The sequence below is a fragment of the Blennius ocellaris genome, assembly GCF_963422515.1.
Source record: "Blennius ocellaris genome assembly, chromosome: 4".
NCBI classification, from domain to species: Eukaryota; Metazoa; Chordata; class Actinopteri; order Blenniiformes; family Blenniidae; genus Blennius; species Blennius ocellaris.
In genome coordinates this window covers 2,218,823-2,240,597 of record NC_137653.1, presented here as the reverse complement: position 1 = coordinate 2,240,597, position 21,775 = coordinate 2,218,823, and the positions used below count along the sequence as shown (strand labels likewise).

General features: G+C 39.6%; 1 protein-coding gene across 1 annotated transcript in view; it reads left to right on the top strand.

Moving 5' to 3' along the window:
- atg7 (ATG7 autophagy related 7 homolog) overlaps nt 1–21,775 on the top strand; it is a gene marked incomplete at its 3' end in the record, with an annotated part of 47,344 nt that overhangs the window by 6,324 nt on the left and 19,245 nt on the right. Inside the window, exons 5-12 of the mRNA XM_080495335.1 lie at nt 178–266; nt 3,376–3,497; nt 4,551–4,641; nt 5,454–5,598; nt 6,887–7,045; nt 13,639–13,833; nt 15,916–16,167; nt 20,212–20,327. Of these exons, the coding sequence (XP_080351461.1) occupies nt 178–266; nt 3,376–3,497; nt 4,551–4,641; nt 5,454–5,598; nt 6,887–7,045; nt 13,639–13,833; nt 15,916–16,167; nt 20,212–20,327 (1,169 nt within the window). The remainder of the gene's footprint in view (nt 1–177; nt 267–3,375; nt 3,498–4,550; nt 4,642–5,453; nt 5,599–6,886; nt 7,046–13,638; nt 13,834–15,915; nt 16,168–20,211; nt 20,328–21,775) is intronic.

Sequence of the window (21,775 nt, the reverse complement as noted above, 5' to 3'; positions counted from 1 at the left end):
TATGTTAAAAATGTCTTTTCTTTTAAACTTTGCACAGGTTTGTGAAAATGTTGTGGGTTGTTTTGTATATAAAATAATCATTTCCATCTCCCACACACACACGCACACACACACACACACACACACACACAAGCGCACTTTTCATTAATATGAACGCGGCTTGTTTGGTGTTTCTAGGTCACTGTGGGCGTCTATGATCCCTGTACTCTGTCACAACATCCCGGCTGGCCTCTGAGGAATCTGCTGGCCCTCTTGGCCAACCAATGGTAAACTACACTTCCCTTGTGTGTCTGTGTGTGTGTCTGTGTGTGTGTCTGTGTGTCACTGACGGCCACGTGAAGAAGTCCTTTAGTGCAGTGTTTTTCAACCACTGTGCCGCGGCACACTGGTGTTTCCGCGGAGATCTAGTCAGGTGTGCCGTGGGAAATTATCCAATTTCACATTTTTCTAAAAAAACATTTGCTCTCACAGCCGCTGTCAGCTGAGAGAGCAGTGTGCAGAGTAATCATGTATAAATACTGAGGCGAGCGCTGTGGAAGAATTGCTCTGAGCCGAGATTCTTTTCTGCCGGCTGATCACCAGAGGCTTTTATTTTGACATGAACACACGCAACCGGAACTTCATAACAGGATGAGACTCCACACAACACATTTCTCACTCCTGGTTGATCACCAATATCCAACAAACCAAACTAGACGACATAATGAACGATCTGAACCGAGGAACCAAAACACAACACAAACACAAACCAACACACACAACAACCCCGACAATAACCCTCCATAACCTCCGGCAACACCTAACCTGAACTCCCATCATGCCCTGCAGCGACCAACTCCGTGATCGCTAACAATACTCTTCACCACTAGAGGGCAGCACAGAACTTTGCCGGTGAAATGTAAAGTGACAGACGTCAGTGTGGTTCATCTCCACCTCCTGCTACCATCTTGTATCAAAGTACTGTGTCAGTGACAGTGATGGAGAAGTTTTTGAAAACCAGGATCTCAGCTCTTCATCCATCAGGTCCAGGTTTCACACTGAGGGAGGCACTATTAAAAAAAAGTCCTTGCTTTCTGGATTTACTGCATTCCTGTTGATAAAACTTTGATGAGAAAGACTTTATATTGTTAATAGAGGCTACAGAGTTTAACATTTTAACATTTTCGGGTGGTGGTGTGCCTCCAGAGTTTTCCAAAGAAAAAAGTGTCTTGGCTCAAAAAAGGTTGAAAAACACTGCTTTAGTGGACTTTCTTGCGAATGTCTGCAAATGTTTGGATTAAAGAACCGTGTGAGGACGATAATGAGAAGATCAACCAGGGGAAAGGCTGAAGGCAGAAATTTCTGAGTGGATAATTGAATGAAGCTGGCACAAAAAAAACTGCTATTATTCATCATTTAACTTCACGTAGCACTAAATACAGGCAGGCGAAATTACATCGGGAGGTCGACTCTTATTTAAAAAAAATAAAGGAGGAAAATTTCAACACTTTAATAACGCGGCTGAAACGCCGGCTGAAAGCAGATGGAGGATGGACGGTGCCGTGTGTCTCGGCCAGTCGGAGTGAGAGAGAAGCGGCTTTTTCAGTGCAGGTTATCACGCCGGTGCAGGATTCAAGCACAGACGAGATAAACATGATTTACTCTGTTTTGTTTCCAGATCACAGCTGTTGCTTATAGAAGCGTTACTGTTTTTTGTTGAGATTGCAAAGTTTGTCTACAAGACTGTAAGTTTTCACCCATAAACAAGGGCGTATTTTACTCTATCTTTAAACAGATTTGCTCATAGTTTGCTCAGTGTGTCTATCTATATTTAAAAGGAGTATTTTTTTCCTCATTGGTTCCATCCGCCCTCCATCCTGCCTCGGAATAAATAATATCTGTTCAAAACTCCTGAAACAATTATATAAAGTTTTACACAAGCTACAAAATGCTCCACCTCTGTAATTTTTATCCTAAAGTGTAAATACAAGTAAAATAAAACGACCATATATTTGGATTTTACAGAGGCTCTGGTTGTCCTATTAAAAAGTCACAGAGGAGTTTGGAATCCAGAGCGATTTATGTTGCTGGTTACGTTCTGTGGTTTAAGTGTCTAAACATAAAAATGTCCCTCTAAATAGAACGACTCTCTGCGTATTTTAAAGAAGAATAAAGCATAAAACCGCCCTATAATGTTACAACTTAAACACGGAGAGGGTAATGGGCTCACGGTCTGTAATTACATTTTGTTTAAATATTTACAGTCTAAATGCATTTGCAGAGAGTTGGTGGAAAGATTTATTATTTGATGTTTAGTACAGGAATCCGTGTTTGAGCATATTTAAATATTTACAGAAAGACGAAAAGCACGTGAAGAAAGACTTTTTTTTTTAACTTCCTATACACCTCGTGCAGGACTTGTGCTTTTCTGAAACCGTTCACATGAAAAACAACTATCCAATTATTTTGTACCGGAAATGATTGTATTTAGTTCAAAACAAAGGATTTTTCCCATTTCCCTTGCCCACATGACACGTCCTTGAGCAAGGCACCGTTCTTTATCGCTATATAGCATGGCCTCTGGTGTAATATATAGTTGCAACATGTACAGGGATGTTAAAACTCACTCTTTCCCCGAATTGGCGTTAATTAGTCTATTGTGTAAATGGAAACCTGAAATATGTCACGATTTTAATTGAATTAATTACTCCCATTTTTTTGTTTTGTTTTGTGAATAGGAAAAAAAAATGGAGAGAAAGCGACAGTGTGTGAGTTCAGTCCATCCCACTCAGTGAAAGTTGGTTTTCAATTAAGTTTAGTTACGACCACCCCCGGACATTTTGTTTTTTTCCTTTTACATCCAGTCATTCTTTAGCTGTTGAATGTCAGTAAAATTATGAACACCATCTCACTGCAGCAATTATGACTCAGTCAGGTGAAACGGTTTGCAGGAGCTGCGAGTTCAAGTCCATCAAGTCGGCTTCAATCAGCCATTATTGTGTTGTGCTTCCTCCAGAGCAGCACGTGGAGAGAGTTTCACCCAGTGAACAATAGAAATAATGTGTTTAGCACCACTGTCCTGAGTGATGGTGGTGTGTATGTTGCACAGTTTTTAATTATTATAGTACATTAATCTCAAGCTTGTCCACAGTTTCTCTCATGTCTCTTAAGACATTGATTTTGTAGTCGAACTCGTCTCGTTCTGCTTGGAAAATCATGTTGATGTGTGAAGAGGCAACACTAATGGAGTGTGGGGTTGTGATGTTAATCAAACGTGCATGAGCGATTTGAATCAGGCGCATTTTTATTTTCCTTTGCTTCTTTGGAGTTTGCGTGTTCTCCCAGTGTGTGCAAAATGTCCAAAATCGTGTGTGTGTGTGTGTGTGTGTGTGTTAGGGGCTCTAAGGTGGACACGGTGGAGGTGTTGTGCTTCAGGGACAGGACGATGCAGGGGCTCCGCTCCATCCAGCACAGCGTCATGTTCCAGGTCAAACTTCCAGGACTTCCCAACAACTCAGGTGCTTTAATATTTATTTATGTATGTATTTATTTATTTATTTTGCGTGTCTTTGTGTGCACAAACGTTTACGTAACATATGATCACGCGTCGCTTCGTCCCCCTGCACCTGCTCTTGTGTGTATTTGCCGCTGACGTTGAACCAACTGTTCAGTTTCCCCCCCTTTTTCAAGCCAAACTAATCTCTCAAGGCGTCTCCATTATTCCTTCCTCGGCTGAGCGACGACTGAAAGCCATTTAAATGTTAATATGAGGGCGGCTTTGTAATCTGTAAAAGGTTTGGGATGAGTTCCGATGAGGTGTTTTCGTTTTGCCCTCATCAAACCGTGGCTTTTTTCACAATCTCTCAGAGAATGGGCTCATTGCTCCCCCAAATAAATAAATAAATAAATCAAATTGATTTGGCTCTTCTCTTTGGTTTTTGCACGAACACATTTGCTATTGTTTTGAAAAAGGATTAACCGATCCACCTTTTCACAAACACCAGGCTTAGCCGAGTCTCCATCTCAATGACACGCAGAATGTTTGTGTTCTCGTTTGTCGGTAAAAAGTAGAAATAAATAACTTGAATATTACAGGATTATGTGTGTCTTGGGGGGGGGGGGGGTTAAGTCTGAGTTTGCATGTTTTGTCTCTGTGTGCGTCTGGGTTCCCCCCCCCCCCCCCCGTCCTCCGGTTTGCTTCAAACAGTCCAGATTTGTGCATTTGAGGTTGATTCGTGACTCAGAAGACGAGCGTGTGTCTACACTTTGTTATTCAGCACATAGCAAATACAAACAAGTTCGTCATAGTCTGAGATAATACACGTTTGAGCGCTGGTTTTACTGGCGTTGTTACTTTAGCACAAAAGAATTCACAGCGTGCAATTACTTTCCTTTTCCCCCCCTAAATTGTTTTCAATTTCGCCGAGGTGCAGACAGAAATACCCGCCATTAAGGAAATAAGCCTGATGCGGATATTTAGATGGACTGCAGCAACACAATTTCTTTGTTACCTCCAGTTTTCCGCGAGAGAGAATCAACCGCTCAAATCTGTTGATATATTTTCCTCGCAGTTTGTCCGAAGAACGTCGGCTGGGAGAAAAACCCGAAAGGAGTCATGGGACCCAGAATGGTGAACCTCAGTGAATGCATGGACCCGAAAAGGTTAGAATCATTCTCTGCATTTAGCATTTAGCCTGTCCTATCGATAGTTGGCGATAACTTCTCCAAACTTCAGGCCGCCACCACCTCACACCGAATATGTGACTGGATATCTTTTTTTTTTTTTGTGTTTGTTTGGGTTCTTCAGTTTGTTTTTTTAACTTTTTTTATTTTTATTTTGTTTGTTTGTTTGGGTTCTTCAGTTTATTTATTTTTTTATTTTTTTTATTTTTTTACAGTTTTCTTTTTTCTTTATTTTTTTTTTATTAAAAGAAAGACATTTTTAAATACATTACAGTCATTCCAATGTGCTTTTATAGAGAAAATAGAAAAGCCCATCATATCCACATGAGCAGCAGGTTTGTTTGTGACTGTGGAAAGAAAAACTCCTCCAACAGGAGAAACTTTGTAGAAACCAGAGTCAGAGGTGGAGGAATTCTGCTGACCGGTTGGGGTGAAAGGATGGAGGAGAGGATAGAGGAGAGGAAAGACAGAGAAAGACTTGGTGGGGAGAAACATACAATACCCTTGTTAGTGCTACATACATTTTTTTTTCCTTTTTAATAATACAATAATCACAGTGATCTAAATATTTTCCAACTGCCATGAGATGAAACCAGCCTGAGCAACAACAGAGCAAAACCCCAAATAATCACAACAATTATAACAAAAGCAAAAACAAAAGGACATAAAATAAAGAAAAAAGAAAAAAAAAGGAAAAGAGTTTTTGTTTTTATTTAGTTTTTTTGGGTTTGTTTTTTGTTGTTTGGACTGGATATCTTTGAGCAGTGACTGTGAGTCCTGTGTCCCTGCAGGCTCGCAGAGTCTTCAGTGGACCTGAACCTGAAGCTGATGAGGTGGAGGCTGGTTCCCACTCTGGATCTGGACAAAGTGATCAACACGAAGTGTCTGCTGCTCGGGGCAGGGACACTCGGATGCAACGTGGCCAGGACGCTCATGGTGAGAGGTGGAAAAAAAAACAACCGGAATAGATGAATACAGTTCATTCAATTAATTCAATTAATTAAGAAGAGGAGAAGAATTCAAACATGGGTGACAGTGGAAAGAAAGAATTTCCCCTTTCAGAGGGAAACTCAGAGGTCTTAGAGAAAAGAGGGCGTGAGTCGTTTAACAGTCAAACCAACACACTGCAGAACAGGTGGCGATGATGAGCAAAGATCATAAACTTCCTGTTCTGCAAACACAAATACCTGCAGGAAGGTAATAAATGGCAAGAGTTTCAGCGGTGGATCTCGACGAGGCTCGACTACAAGCATTCCTTCTGTCATGTTAATTATCGTCCTCACCTTGGACACATTAAGGATCAACGCTACTTTATATGAAAAAAAATCAGAGTTTGAGAATCTGCAGCTGGTTTAGAGGAAGAAAACTGACAAATTTGATTTGTTGGTAATCTAAAGTTTTAAAGATCCAAGTTTTGTTGCTTAAAGATGCCAATTGGAAGTTTGAATGCACCATATTGACCATATTTTTGGGGAAAGTTTTGATAATAATAGCTGCACAAGCGAGAAGCCCATATTAACATCAACACCACACAGGGATACTTTATTATTATTATTATTGGACATTTCAGCAGCAAGGTGCATCTTCAAACATGCACAGCATCAAACTCATAATAAAAATGTGATTTCTTTACTGAAAAGTATTCAGCTAGTTTGAATTTTAGCTGATCTGCATCTTTCTGAGCACTTCTTCTAAATATCTGGTGCCAGAAGGTAAAAGCAGCTTCTATATGTTTAGTTCTGACTCTGGTTTGTATAACAACAGTCTGCGTAAAGTTGTAGAGGGCATTTCCACCTGAAGGTCCTGATGGAAACACTTTGAATGTAGTTTTGTTTCCTTGGTTTCTTCTCCTGAATTCACCAACTGTTGTTTTCTCATCACCAGTCTGAACTCTTTGCTCTTGATGGGTTCGGCTTCACTTTGTCTTAACTGAGTGATAGTTAATGAGCAACATTTCAACTGGGATGGGAATAACAAGGTTGTTTCCCCCCGCACACTGATGCGGCCATTACTCCAGTGTTAAAGTTAACTCGCACTAAGCAGTGATTTAAAAAGATGCACACGGAGAACTCCACTTCCCTCACCTAGTGTCACTGGAGCTGCGAGCAAGGCCCACTGAGTTTTGTTTCTTTGTTTGTTTGGTTTTTTTTGCTAAATAGTAAATCAAGGATCCCAAAATATATTTGAGTTGGAAGCGCCATGAAGGGTCTCCTTTGTTTTGCAGGGCTGGGGGGTGAGACACATCTCCTTTGTCGACAATGCAAAGATCTCCTACTCCAACCCAGTGCGACAGCCGCTCTATGAGTTTGAGGATTGCCTCGGAGGAGGGAAGTCCAAAGCCATGGCGGCGGTGGAGCGACTCGCTAAGATCTTTCCCGGCGTGGTGAGTTTCGACAACTTCCTCCAAAGAGGCGGCCTGACGCGCCGTCGTTAGGCTCTGCTTTGACTTCCCACTGCTGAAAGCGCTCCTGCGGTGGACCAGGAGGCGTACTGGATATGTAACTCTGTTCCCCTTTTATTGGTGACGTCTGAGATGTGACGGTTGAACCGCCACGGCAATTAAGAGTTGTTTTATCTGCATATTAATGCTGGCGGTTTCATTACGTTGCTAATTAATGAGTGGGCTCGCTGAAGGAGACGTTCCCCTCGTACTCGCAGCGGCGCCCTGTTTCGCTGTGAAAGAAAGGAAGCCAGTTAATAAAGGCACTCAGAAATGCTCAGATCTTATCCATATTTATCACGGGGACTGTTAGGGTGTTGCCTCCATGTTGTCCCACATGGAAAGAACCCATATAAACATATATGTTTTAATATAGATTTTGATATAGGTTTTTAATATATGTGACATATATAAAATTGGCCGTTTTCCTATATTATATGTACATAAGTACACATATACATGCATACAGGCACCTATATAGGTACATGCATGCTTGTGTATATGTGTGCATATATGCACCTATATGTTCTTCTTGTATAATTGTTTTTTAGTTAGTTCTTAGTTCTTGCCTTGATAATGTATGACAGTTGCCAAAGTGAGATATGGGCTATATATATGTGGAAATAAAGAAGTAGTACAGGAGACATATATGGCCTGTATATTCACATATATGCACCTCAATTTTGCCTATATGTGGCATATATACGCATATATGTGCATATAAACTGCTTGTAGGTTTCATATATACGCATATATCCTCGTATAGGTTCTTTCCGTGTGGGGTAATAAGGTGATTTCTCTCTCTCTCTCTCTCTCTCTCTCTCTCTCTCTCTCTCTCTCTCTCTCTCTCTCTGTCTCTCTGTCTCTGTCTCTCTGTCTCTCTGTCTCTCTCTCTCTGTCTCTCTCTCTCTGTCTCTCTTCTCCCCCCCCCCCTGTTTCATCTGTACTTTAACATCCATCACAGAGAGGACGGATAATCACATTCATGGTCAGGGGCGAGTTGAATCTCAACAACTTACATCCTGCTTTCCTTTGTTTACCTCTGTCCTCTATTGCCTCAATAATGGCATCACAGGTGTCCTACCTGTGGGAGGGGAAGAATGAATGCAGCCCACCTGTTGTGACGCAAAGAGACCATTTATAACATAAATTACAATTTCAACGTAATTCAGCCATTCTTAATGAAGAAGCTTTAGAAGGTGTACAAACTGTTAATGAGAATATCAATAACTTTTAATAAGATGGAAGAAAGTAATTCACACAGGTCTGGAGGACAGTTGAAATCATAACTGTTGATATTATTATATTCCATAGGTGTTTCAGGTTAAGGCCCCATTTCCACAGCGTTTTAAATGAAAACACTTAATTTTTGCATTTTTCAGTAAGAATAGCGTTGCGTTTACACGGTGACGCTTTTGAAAACAATGTCTATTTACGTAGCAATGGCAGAAACGCTGAAAACGATGTAGGTAACATGTTCGGCCACTAGTGGGTGCTGTTGTTTCTTTTTCGTAACGGAACCACAAACATGCAGGAGAGAGCAGCAAGCTCTAAACTTTAACAATTGCGAGTACGCAGACATTGGTATGGACAGACAACCAAGTTGGGTTGCTATTCCAGAGACTCAACTAGAAAACCACTAATTCCCGGGAGAATATGTGAATCATGACACTCTGGGGTCTGCCGTTGTTAATCTGTTGTTCACTTAAAAAGACCGAATTGTTGACATTCAACGCAGGAGAATCAGGTTTGAATTGCGATGATTTGCCGAGTGCCAGTACCAATAGGCGCTTCTATATGTTTCAATAAAAGTACATCGCTGGTTTTCCAGTTGGGTACAAACGATTGTAACCAGAAGTGTGCTGGTTTGAATCCTGAGCAAGGTCCTTAATTCCCCAACTGCTCAGGTTAAACCAAAATAAGACATCCCTCTTATAAGTTGTGCCTAATCTAACAATAACAATGCATATGTTTGACTAAATCCTGGATTTACAACTGAAATCATCAGAATATTCAGTCATTCTTCGTGCGTTTATTACACCACGGTCCAGATGTCACGTAAAAGTCTCACACAAAAGCGTTGAAATGTGGTGAGAATCCAAAAGATCAGTTCAACCAGGAAAAAAAAAAGCCTTTTTAACTTTCATTTTTGATAAATTTTTTTCAGCACTTGCGCTAGAATGTGACAATCAACAGTGCTTTTCTGGAGCGACAAACCCAAAATGTCAGTTTAAAAGACCTCAAATGAGGGATACGTGGAGCTTTTTCTCCACCTTACAAATGTCACAAAATGAATCAAATATGACATCTGAAGATAATTATTTACCACGTGATGTTGTGTGTGTTTTTTCGGCAACTTGTTTACAATTAGCCACTGCGGGCTGCCGGGTGTAACGTCACACAGAAATGTCAACGTCTTTAGGTTTCATTTTCGCGTCTCACCTCTCATCTGATCCTGCAGGATGTGGGCGTCTTCTCATAGAAGGCATGCAAAATGAAAGTGGTACAAACGCTGTCAAGCCACCCACATGCTTCTTTTTGACAGATAAAGATTTTTTTTTTTTTTTTTTCAATGCACGCCCAGCCTCTTTTAATAAATAAAGTGATGCACAGATTTCATAAGGACTGTTGTGATTCGCCTCAACACTTTCAAGCAAATGCTCCCAAATCGTGACCGGAAACTCTTCAGGAGGGATACCGTGGGTAGTAATTTCAAAGATAATAGTACCGGCTGTGATTAATTTGAAATGCACTCTTATACACACACACGAAGCGCTGTGATGTCATCACCTCGACGTTGAGGTCTTTCACTCATTATCCTTTTGTCCCTCTTTTCTATGAGGACAAAGGAGAGCGAGCTCCTGCAGTTGATGGGCGAATGTGTCGTGTCTTCATGCTCTATTTGTCCCTTAATGTGCAATATCCATACATGCTCCTTCTTTCAGCTGTGGCCATGTGTGTCTGATCCTCCCTCCTTACTGCTGGGTTCTCTTAATTACTCTCTAATTAAAATAAAGGGCTAAAATTATTAAAACAAAAAAAAACATGTCCAAATAATGCAATAACCAAGATTGTGGATTAAGAAATGTAGTTCAAATGAAACTTTTTTTTTTTTTTTTAGAAGTAAAAGGGTCACTCAATCTAATACAGGTTGGTATCAAGAAAAAGGAGAGGTATTTGAGACTTTTTATTGGATTTTACACCAGACGGTTTAAAACCTCTGGTGTAATTGTTTTGGTTTTGCAGAAATATAGATATTTTTCATCACGCATGCTCTGCACCACCTCAAAGAAAAGCGTTGGAGTTTAAACGTGAAGGTTGTTATGGCACTATTTTATCCCTCGTGATGAAACCAGGCTGTACGTGGCCCCTGAGTTAAAACGGTGTTTGACAACCCTGGTTTATAACTGTCTGCACAAGAGTCCAATGACACAATAACACCGGATAGGAGGGTCGAGGCGTCGGCGAGCGTAGACATGCTGCAGGTGGAAATGTGCTGACCGAGGGACTTTATTCTTCTCTTCACCGCTCTGGTTTTGACAGCTTGTTTTCTCCACACATCATCTGCATAGAACTTTTTGTTTGTGTGGTGTCTGACAGGCTTTGTGTGATAGGATAGAAATTTGATGTGGATGTGGTTAATGTGGGGGGAAAAAAACCCCAAAACAAAAACCTCCCACACTTGCATCCACTCTATTTTTCTCATCTCTTTTTAGCAGTTCGGCACTTTGAGTTTCTTTGGAATATTGGATGTCCTTGTCAAGATCAATTTTTTTTTTAACCAGTTCTTCCAATCTTGACAAAACAAAACACTTTCCCCCCCGAGTTTGTATCTGCCTGAAACGACGACGATATCCAATATTTACTGATTACTTCCTCCTCTCGAGTTGGCAAGGTTTCTTGATAAAGCTTTAAAAGATAAAAAATCCCAGATAGCTTTACAAATAGACACAATAAGAACTTGTGAACCATATTTTTATGTTTCACAATATGCATTATGCACTCATATTGAAGTCCAAAAATATTTTTGGGGAATCGATCTTTTTTTCTAATGGAGGCGCTCTCTAAACTGGTGATTTATTTTCAAATCATACGTACAAAAGTCAGTACTCAGTGGTAATCTACTGAAGCCATAATAGCTAATAAACCATTTTATATGTTATCCATATGCAAATACAGTCATTTGATGTTCATAGATGAGAGTGGAGCCTCCTTGCGGTTACATTTAGATGAAAAATGATGTTTATCTTCCCACTAATCTCCAGTAAAATACTTTTTACACGATCTGGAAGATCCACTTCAGTTATATGACGTTGCCACGGTCTGCCCTCGGACTGGCGTGGCCACACAAAGTGGAATCTAAAATGCGGGACTTGGTTATCGGCTCCCACTCTTGAATCGTTGAGGACGAAGGCAGAGGAGCCACTGATTCAGTAAGAGTGACATTTGTATTCGGTAAAATCTCTCCCATCATTTTTGTCCTTTTCTGTCCGACTCTTGATGATGAAATCGCCGTTGACATTTCCATTTAGCCTCGTCGTTGCATATCCAGCCTCGGAAGAGACGCGGGTATTACAGTGAGGCATCCGGCCTGTGAGGCAACCTCGATTCTCCAGCTATCATTTATTTACCTGGCAATGTTGGTTAATCACTTCTACGGTATTGGACGTCTTGATTTTGGGCTGTTTTGGGCATTGCTTGAGTTTTTCTACTGCTTAGTGGTATTAGTGTAGGTGGTAAAGTGAGTGAACCCTCTATAGGACTGTTTTTTAAATATATATATATAATGTTTATGATCTAAAATAAACCTCTTGGCAATTTGGAAAGCGAGAAAGAAGAAGATATGTGAAGAATAGAAGTGTAGTTATGTGATATTTCTGTTTTATGTTCAGTTTTATCTGTGTTGTCAAGCATCGTTGAGAAACTCGATGTCAAGCCTCGCCGTCGAGAGGCGCTTGTTTGAAATGGTTTGGCGGTCTGATGAAGGTGACCCTCAGTCGCTGGAGGCTTACCAGGCTCATCCAACTGTGAGGAGACCTCCAGGACCTGCTGGAGAGGTTATATCACTCTTATTTCTTCAGGGATGTCTGGTCTTCCTTCTCTCCGTATTTCCACTGGGGAAAAAAAAAAAGCAGGACGGTTGTTGCTGTTTATTTGTTTATTTAAAAGGATCCCCATTAGCTGACGCCAAAAACGTCTCCCTGGCGTCCAGACAGGACAAAACAATCATCAAAACTCCAATTACCAACGGTCTCAATTAAAAAGAGAAAGAAAATAACAACAACAACACTAAAAGCACAAATTAAAATAGAGAAGAGCAACATACCCTTCTTGTATCACATGACAAAAACCTCGCTCAATAAAATAATCAAGATTGTATTATGGTGTTGAGAACAAAATACTTTCTTACTCTCTTTCTAAAACCAGTTTTTTTTCCCTTAATATCACGAATCCACACCTGGAAGATTGTTCCAAAGCACACGAGCTCTATTATAGAATACAGTCCTCCTCGTGGAGTTAGACTGAGGTAGGGGTAACGGGATCTGTCGACTGTTCGCCCCTCTAGTGTAATGTGAATGCGTAATTAAGCAGTAAATTATATTGTCATAAAGAAATTTCGGAGTCTGAGTGTCTATGGTTGTGCATAGCTGAAGAGCAGCTTCAGCAACAGACTGATTGAACCTGCTGCTCTGAGGAACGTTACAGGAAGTCCTTCCTCCCCGCGGCAATAAGACTTTTTAACTCTTCTCCCTCCGTCAGAGCCTCAATCATCACCTGGACTAAATTACATTGATACTTATATTATATCATATATTTCATATGGCATATTGCATGTACATATACATATATTTATACATGTGCAAGTACACTATTACATTGGTATTATTATTATAAGTATATTATTACTATTGGTATTATTATTATTATTACTGATATATATATATATATATATATATATATATATATTGTTGTTATTGTTATTTTATTGCTACCATATTGTTATTGTTATATTATTGCTACCATTATTAGTAGTACTATACATGAGTATTATACACTATTACACACTGTTATTATGTGTATTATTGTTATTATTATTATATAATGTCTACTTCTAATGGCTCTGCCACTGCACCTTACTATTTATTTATCTTGCTTTGATCTCCTGCTTATTTCTAAGTGCCCATGTTCCGTTCTGTGTTTTACTTTATGTCTTATACCCAGATATTTTTATATTTTACTTTTATTTCTATTCTATTGTATTTTATAATATTCATATGTACCAGATTGCTGCAACAAGACAATTTCCCTTCGGGGATGAATAAAGTAATTATCTATCTATCTATCTATCTATATCACTCATTTGGAAAAAATACAAAGTTGAAGAAGAAGAATTATTTATTCTAATATATTCAAGCTGGTAAGAAAAACCCCACTTATTAAAGCCACTAAGCTTCCTTCAGGCTCACGTTTGTATGTTTGCCTCCCAGATAAAATCTCAATCTCACATCTTCCACCTCCTTTTCTTTGTCTTCCAGAATGCGGAGGGTTACAATATGAGCATTCCCATGCCCGGCCATCCGGTGAATTTCTCCCAGGCGACTCTCTCGCAGGCCCAGAGGGACGTGGAGCAGCTGGAGAAGCTCATCTCTGAGCACGACGTGGTGTTTTTGCTAATGGACACCAGGGAAAGCCGCTGGCTGCCGACGGTCATCGCTGCCAGCAAGAGGAAGGTACGAGGGAAACTTACGGCAGAGGCACATCCTTTTTCTCATTTCTATTTGTTTTAATGAGTCTTATTCAAACAATCTGTGAGTTCCTGTGAAAAAGGATTTTTTTTTTTTTGAAAAGTCCTGGTTAGGTTTTCCAAAAAAAATACAAATAAAATAAGGTTTGTGTTTAGAGATTTCCAATAAATTTTATTTTTTTTTAATTAAAAAAAGACATTTTTAAATACATTACAGTCATTCCAATGTGCTTTTATAGAGAAAATAGAAAAGCCCAACATCCACATGAGCAGCAGGTTTGTTTGCGACTGTGGAAAGAAAAACTCCCAACAGGAGAAACTTTGTAGAAACCAGAGTCAGAGGTGGAGGAATTCTGAGGACCGGTTGGGGTGAAAGGATGGAGGAGAGGAAAGGAAAGATAGAGAAAGACTTGGTTGGGAGATGCATACAATACCCTTGTTAGTGCTACATACATTTTTTTTCTCCTTTTTAATAATACAGTAATCACAGTGATCTAAATATTTTCCAACTGCCATGAGATGAAACCAGCCTGAGCAACAACAGAGCAAAACCCCAACTAATCACAACAATTATAACAAAAGCAAAAACAAAAGGACATAAAACAAAACAAACAAACAAAAACAAAATAAAAACAAACAAAAACAGGAAGGAAAAAAGACAAAAAAACAACAACAAAAGCAAACAACAACTTAATTTTGATAATTAACAGAACAATCTCGTCAATGAGGAGTGGAAGTTTAAAGTCCAATCAAGTTTAAAGTCGAAAAGTCCAGACGTGGATTAAAAAGGTCGTCGTGTTGAATTCCCTGACTTGGAGTCTCTTTTTAACAGTTTAGCTCCCATTTAAGAAAGACATTTATAATTACACTTTAGAATTTATTAATCCACACTGTCTTTTGAAATTGTAAAAAAAAAAAAAAAAAAAAAGCATGTTGCACACTCTAATTCCTCTCCTCTATAGTACTTTATATTCGTTTCTAGTAGTACGGTTCTTATAGGAGGCCTGGAGTCAACAGGGTCACTTCTCCAACAGCCCACTCCTCTTCGACTTCAGAGGGAGAATCAGAACCAACCGTGCAGAAAAGATGCACAATTTACAGAAAGAGAGTCAATTGATGACAAGACTGATTTTTGCACAGACGAAAAGTCCTGTCTGGATGAATGTCACTCAAGAAAACTACTTCCATTTCACCTCACCAAGCTCGTATTGCCACTGAACGTTAAAGCGTGTCTGATTATTGTTTACTTCAGCTCATCAATTCCTCAATTTATTGGTGGTTTTTTTTGTTTTTGTTTTTTTTTTTGATTTTGCCGTGTCGCATAATATCGTGGTCACAATTGCAACTTGGTCTTTATATATAGTCTGCAGCTGTTATCGATGATTTTGCTTATATTTGCCAATTTTTATAACAAATTCACCAATAAAAATGTGTCCAACTAAAAAAAACCCATTTACTTCTTTTTACATTTATTTCTTTTTGATCCCTTCGCAAACTTTAAAAGGCAAAATATTTCCATTTTACAGGATAGTTAATATTATATGGAGCTGCTGAGCTCCACTACACTAATACTACTTATCAGTAAATTCTTAACATTATTGTGGTTTTGTTCACTTCACTTTAACTTCTTTTCCATAAAACTCAGGTAGTTTTTTTTTTATAACGCTGGTTAAATGATCTGCTCTCCACTTGTGGGGGTTTTATTTATTCATGTTGAGAGTTTGCTATCCAACACTATTGAACGCCGTGTCAGGAACGTGTTTTTTTTTTGTTTTTTTGCCATCTCATTGGATTTCTTTCATGGCCGGCTGAGCTCAGACGTTATTGGAGTATTTGTGCTCTGGGGCAGTTTGAGACTTCACTGCTAATTGGAATCTATTTGGATAGTTTGCCCCTCCAAGCATTCAGCATTTCGAAAGATTTTCTGTCACTGCCAGTTGAAATGGCGTTATAATGTTGCCTGTGCTCTTTTTTTTTTTTTGGTTGAGTTGAAATCTGCTGTGTGTCGTCAGGAGAACTGGAAGAAGTCCACAACATGATTTACAATGTCCCGTCTCTCCCTCATCAGCTGGTAGTGAACGCCGCTCTGGGCTTTGACACGTTTGTGGTGATGCGTCACGGACTAAAGAAACCCGCCGTCAGCCAAAGCGGCGTCCCCACGGCGGCGGCGGCAGACTCCTCCTGCTCCTCCTCCGCCTCCTCCTCGTCCTCCACGCCGGCCGGCTCTGCGCCCTGTGTCCCGGTGTCGTCTCTGTTCTCCAACATCCCCGGACACAAGCTGGGCTGCTACTTCTGCAACGATGTGGTGGCGCCGGGAGACGTGAGGAAAACAACACTTTCTTATTCCGATTCCTATTCCTATTCCTTTTCCTATTCCTATTCCTTTTCCTTTTCCTTTTCCTATTCCTATTCCTATTCCTTTTCCCTTTCCTTTTCCTTTTCCTTTTCCTATTCCTATTCCTATTCCTTTTCCTTTTCCTATTCCTATTCCTTTTCCTTTTCCTTTTCCTATTCCTATTCCTATTCCTATTCCTATTCCTATTCCTATTCCTTTTCCTTTTCCTTTTCCTTTTCCTTTTCCTATTCCTATTCCTATTCCTATTCCTATTCCTATTCCTATTCCTTTTCCTTTTCCTTTTCCTTTCCTTTTCCTTTTCCTTTTCCTTTTCCTTTTCCTATTCCTATTCCTATTCCTATTCCTATTCCTTTTCCTTTTCCTTTTCCTTTTCCTTTTCCTTTTTCCTTTTCCTTTTCCTTTTCCTTTTCCTATTCCTATTCCTATTCCTATTCCTATTCCTATTCCTATTCCTATTCCTATTCCTATTCCTATTCCTTTTCCTTTTCCTTTTCCTTTTCCTTTTCCTTTTCCTTTTCCTTTTCCTATTCCTATTCCTATTCCTATTCCTATTCCTTTTCCTTTTCCTTTTCCTTTTCCTTTTCCTTTTCCTTTTCCTATTCCTATTCCTATTCCTATTCCTATTCCTATTCCTATTCCTTTTCCTTTTCCTTTTCCTTTTCCTTTTCCTTTTCCTTTTTCCTTTTCCTTTTCCTTTTCCTTTTCCTTTTCCTTTTCCTTTTCCTTTTCCTTTTCCTTTTCCTTTTCCTTTTCCTATTCCTATTCCTATTCCTATTCCTATTCCTATTCCTATTCCTATTCCTATTCCTTTTCCTTTTCCTTTTCCTTTTCCTTTTCCTTTTCCTTTTCCTTTTCCTTTTCCTTTTCCTTTTCCTTTTCCTTTTCCTTTTCCTTTTCCTTTTCCTTTTCCTTTTCCTTTTCCTTTTCCTTTTCCCGTCCCCGTCCCCGTCCCCGTCCCCGTCCCCGTCCCCGTCCCCGTCCCCGTCCCCGTCCCCGTCCCCGTCCCCGTCCCCGTCCCCGTCCCCGTCCCCGTCCCCGTCCCCGTCCCCGTCCCCGTCCCCGTCCCCGTCCCCGTCCCCGTCCCCGTCCCCGTCCCCGTCCCCGTCCCCGTCCCCGTTCCCTTTCCCTTTCCCTTTCCCTCTTCCTCTTCCTCTTCCTCTTCCTCTTCCTCTTCCTCTTCCTCTTCCTCTTCCTCTTCCTCTTCCTGTTGTTACTGGTGTCATGAATTGGAACAACCAAAAACATAATAATGGCTGATAACACGCCAATAACTTAGTCATTTTAGCCGTTTATAAATATAATAAAGCCAATACTATAATATATGTATAAAGTAATTTGAACCATAACATCAGATTTTGCCAATAATAATAATAATACATGTAATTTGTTAGCGCCTTTCATACAGCCAAGGTCTTTATATTACATGTTTAAATTGCAGTTAAAAACATATTACCAATAATGTAATAAGTCATTAAGAGTAAGCATTTCAAATTATTTTAAAATGCAACCAATATTGAATAAATACAAAACTACAGCAGCATTTTCTAGAAATAAAATATTTTCTTCAGGTTTTGTGCTGTTCACTTTACAACATTTATAATGGATGGGATTGTTGTCGTATTCATAAAGTGAGGATATATACTCTATATATATATAGAGTATATATCCTCTATATATATATATATATACTCTAGATATATACGTACTCTCTCATTTCTAGTTGCAAGAAGTAATTCGCTACTTTAATTCCTTGCCACAGAATTGCTACATTACTCGCAGTTATTATGTCATTGACCCTCATTACATAAGTTCTTGCGAAATTGATGAATTGCTTTTCTTTTATGTTTCACATTCTGTCTTTTTGATCACGGAGAGCGTGTAAAACCTATTGTATTGAAACATAATCAATAATGTAGAATTGTTTGAATTGAGTCCAACCGGGGTGTGTTTGCTGTGCAGTGACGGCGTTAACCACTTATTGCTCCTTCTCACAGTTCTTGGCATCACAGGGGTCACTTTCTCTGCTCCCTCATGTCGGTGCAGGTTTAAATTGTAGCTGCATGATTGGAATTCCATTTACATTCACTGTGAAGTTTATTTCAATGATTTTTCGCATGCTGTAAATTGTCCCGCTAATGATAACGAAGCTTGAGTCTGACATAACCTCTCTTGATTTGCACTTGTGGAAATCACATCTTCCCTCCTCCCACAGTCTGCGTGCACCCCCCCCCCCCCCCCCCCCCCCCGGCAGCCTCCCGTTCTTTTTTTTTCCCGTCCTCGCTGACCTTTTCATGTGCGTAATGAGCCGCAGCCAGTTGTGGGAAATCTCTTGCACTAAATTTATAGATTTTATTCTCTAAATGCCAAAGCATAGCAGCATTAACATTTAGATTGGACGCGCTGGCCCCTCACTAACCTCTGCATGTAGACACCAGTTTCCTCAACAAATTAATAGACGGTAATGTAACAAGAGTACATGTGGGGGGTTCTTTGTTGTTTTTTTTAAAAATCTCCCGTCTTTTCTTTTTTTTTTTTTTTCTGCCGACAACCAGCGATCAGACACATACTTTCTCGCCGCCACCAACATTAACTGACTCATGCTGAGATTGAGCTTGTGGAGATGTGTGACTTCCACCTCGATAGAGGAAAAGCTCTTCTTCGGTTCACAGTAATATCCGGACACCTTTGTGAGGAAGCGCTGTGCTCGAGATCACGGTTGCCGAAACTGTCCCACAAGAGGTTTCCAATCTTGCTCGCCAAACCACCAAGCACATGAGAAGACATTTTTTTTTTTTAAAACAACAGTTTAAAAAAAGAAATTCAATTTTAAATACATTTTTTTCCTCAAAATATTGCTTTATTCGGAGGTAGGGCAGCGCAATACAGCATCATTTCACATCGACAAGTTAAATAAAGCTGTAGTTTGAGGTGCTTTGCAGTTTAATAATAATAATCATAATAATCATAATCATCATCATTATTATTTAGAAGAGAAGAAAAAGGGGAAACCTTCCACCTCCATTTTTGTAATACTTTTTGCGGCACAAAAGAAATACTTTGAGCAAATCAAACAAACAAACAACGTGTGATGCATCAGCTGAAGGAAACGTTTTGCACCAGAAGGTTTCATTAAAATCGGCTTTGTGTTGAGATTGTAGTCGTTTTCTGGCGCGATTGCTTGGTTTAGTGAAAATGTTGACATTTACATCACATATACATTACTTTATTCTAATGTCCTGATAGCTTTAGCATTAGCAACATGACACGAGTCTAGAATGCTCAACTTGGTACTTTTATTGTGACAGTCACCGTAACAACAATCCAAATTGGTGCTTTTATTGTGACAGTCGCCGTAATAACAATCCAACTTGGTGTTTTTATTTTGACAGTCACCGTAATAACAATCCAAATTGGTGCTTTTATTGTGACAGTCACCGTAATAACAATCCAACTTGGTGCTTTAATTTTGACAGTCACCGTAATAACAATCCAACTTGGTGTTTTTATTTTGACAGTCACCGTAATAACAATCCAATTTGGTGCTTTTATTTTGACAGTAACCGTAATAGCAATCCAACTTGGTGCTTTTACTTTGACAGTCACCATAATAGCAATCCAACTTGGTACTTTTAGTGTGACAGTCACCATAATAATCCAATTTCAGAACATTTCACTTCAGAATAGTAGCTTAACTTCAGAACTATTGTGACTGCAGCACCACAACAACAACAACAACAAAGTTTAAACGTAAAGGGTATCGTGGCGCTCTTTTACCTCTCCAGACGAATTTGGGATGTTTGTTCGATCAGACTTCACGAAGCCCTCATGGAGAAGTTCAGGTCGTCACATCAGCGTTTTCACTTTGCACAGAGTAGGAAAAAAAAGACAATCTAATCTACAAATAGATTCTTAAAAGGGAAGCGCTCTCGAGTGGACTGTATTTTCTGAAGGGGCGTCACAGGGTGAGTCTTCGTACTTCCTGTGACTGGCTGCGTGTTCCGTCCACAGTCGACCAGAGACCGGACCCTGGACCAGCAGTGCACCGTCAGCAGGCCGGGCCTCGCCATGATCGCCGGCGCCCTGGCGGTGGAGATGATGGTGTCCATCCTGCAGCACAGTGAAGGGTGAGCGTCCGGCAAAAGTGGAGGTCGCGGCTCGATTAGAAGAAGAGTGTTGAGATAAGATTTATAAACCCTAAAAATATGAACAAATGGGAAATAACCTGGAATCCTTTACTGGAATATATTGAGTCATAACTTATAGGCAATTTCTTTCATTTTTCTCTACATATTATTTTTTTGTATTTTTTTTCTATTATTCTTATTTTTACACATTTTTTTTTCTGGGAACTTTTTCCAATAATGCCTGTACCCTAAAAACCTTGATTTGTGAAATCTTTAGTGCGCCTCTCTCTAAAAAAAAAAAAAGAAGAAGAAGAAGAAGAGTGTTGATATTTTATGGTAATTAAAAACAGGATTTTTTTTTTTTTTTTTTATTGCGTAGAGATGAGTTAAACTCGATATGAAGGTCTTTGTAAATCCACTTCTGGGGACTGAATTAATCTGTCCTCAGGTCAGTAGTAATGAGAAAAGATGAACTCGTGGTCATTTTTTAAAAGCAAGAAAAGAGAGTCTGCAAACACATTAACTAGAAACGGTAACATTATTCACAATATGCACGCAAAAAAACACGACACCATGGCAACTTACTACGTGTCAAGCTATAGTTTTACGGCATGTACCCTGAAGACTTCGCAATTCACCTTCACCCCACACAATAATCACAAAGTGGTGGACTTGCTAGGTATAAAGTCGTGGTAATTTGAGCCGTATGTTTTTTTTCCCGGGGAGGAGCGGAGCAACACACAATAGCTGGCAGTAATGGGCTTGTGCTGCAGCAGCTTTTAAGTCACATTCTTGTCGCTGCTGGTTTGAAATTACACCTCAAACCAACAGAGACAGTTCCGTAAAGTGCACCTTTAAAAAGAAATGTTGCTTTGCAATGTAAAGATAATGAACATTGCTTCAGGTACATTGATTTCAGGCTCTGTGTGTGAAGGTGACTCATGGTACGATGTGCTTTGTGACAGCAGAGGCCCTGAAAATGCATTGTATAAGAAAAGTCCATTTATGAACCACTTATGCGATTTTATAGTTAATGACATGAGTTTCATTCTTCGTGAATGAGAGTTCACTTTACTTGTGAATTACAATACATTCATTTGATGTGTTAGCGAAGTAGCTTGGCTCACTGTGAGGATGACACATTATATTTCCTCCTATGATGAAAAGTTAAAAAAAAAAAAAAAAACATTTTTTGAAGACCTAAACATCCTTAACTGTTTGCGACACTTTGCACAATCTTCAGACGCGGCGAAAAATGTGATTATTTGGAGGAATCGCACACTGGAAAAAAATCAGTCAAGGCTTTTGAAGACATTAATGAATAAATGTCTCTCCTGGTAGAAAGCGCTAATTCCTCTATTCTTGTGGATGTTAGACACAAAGGATGTACGGTAAGGGTATGTCATCGTGGCTGCGACAGTGAAAGTGCAAATGGCTCATTTAATTAC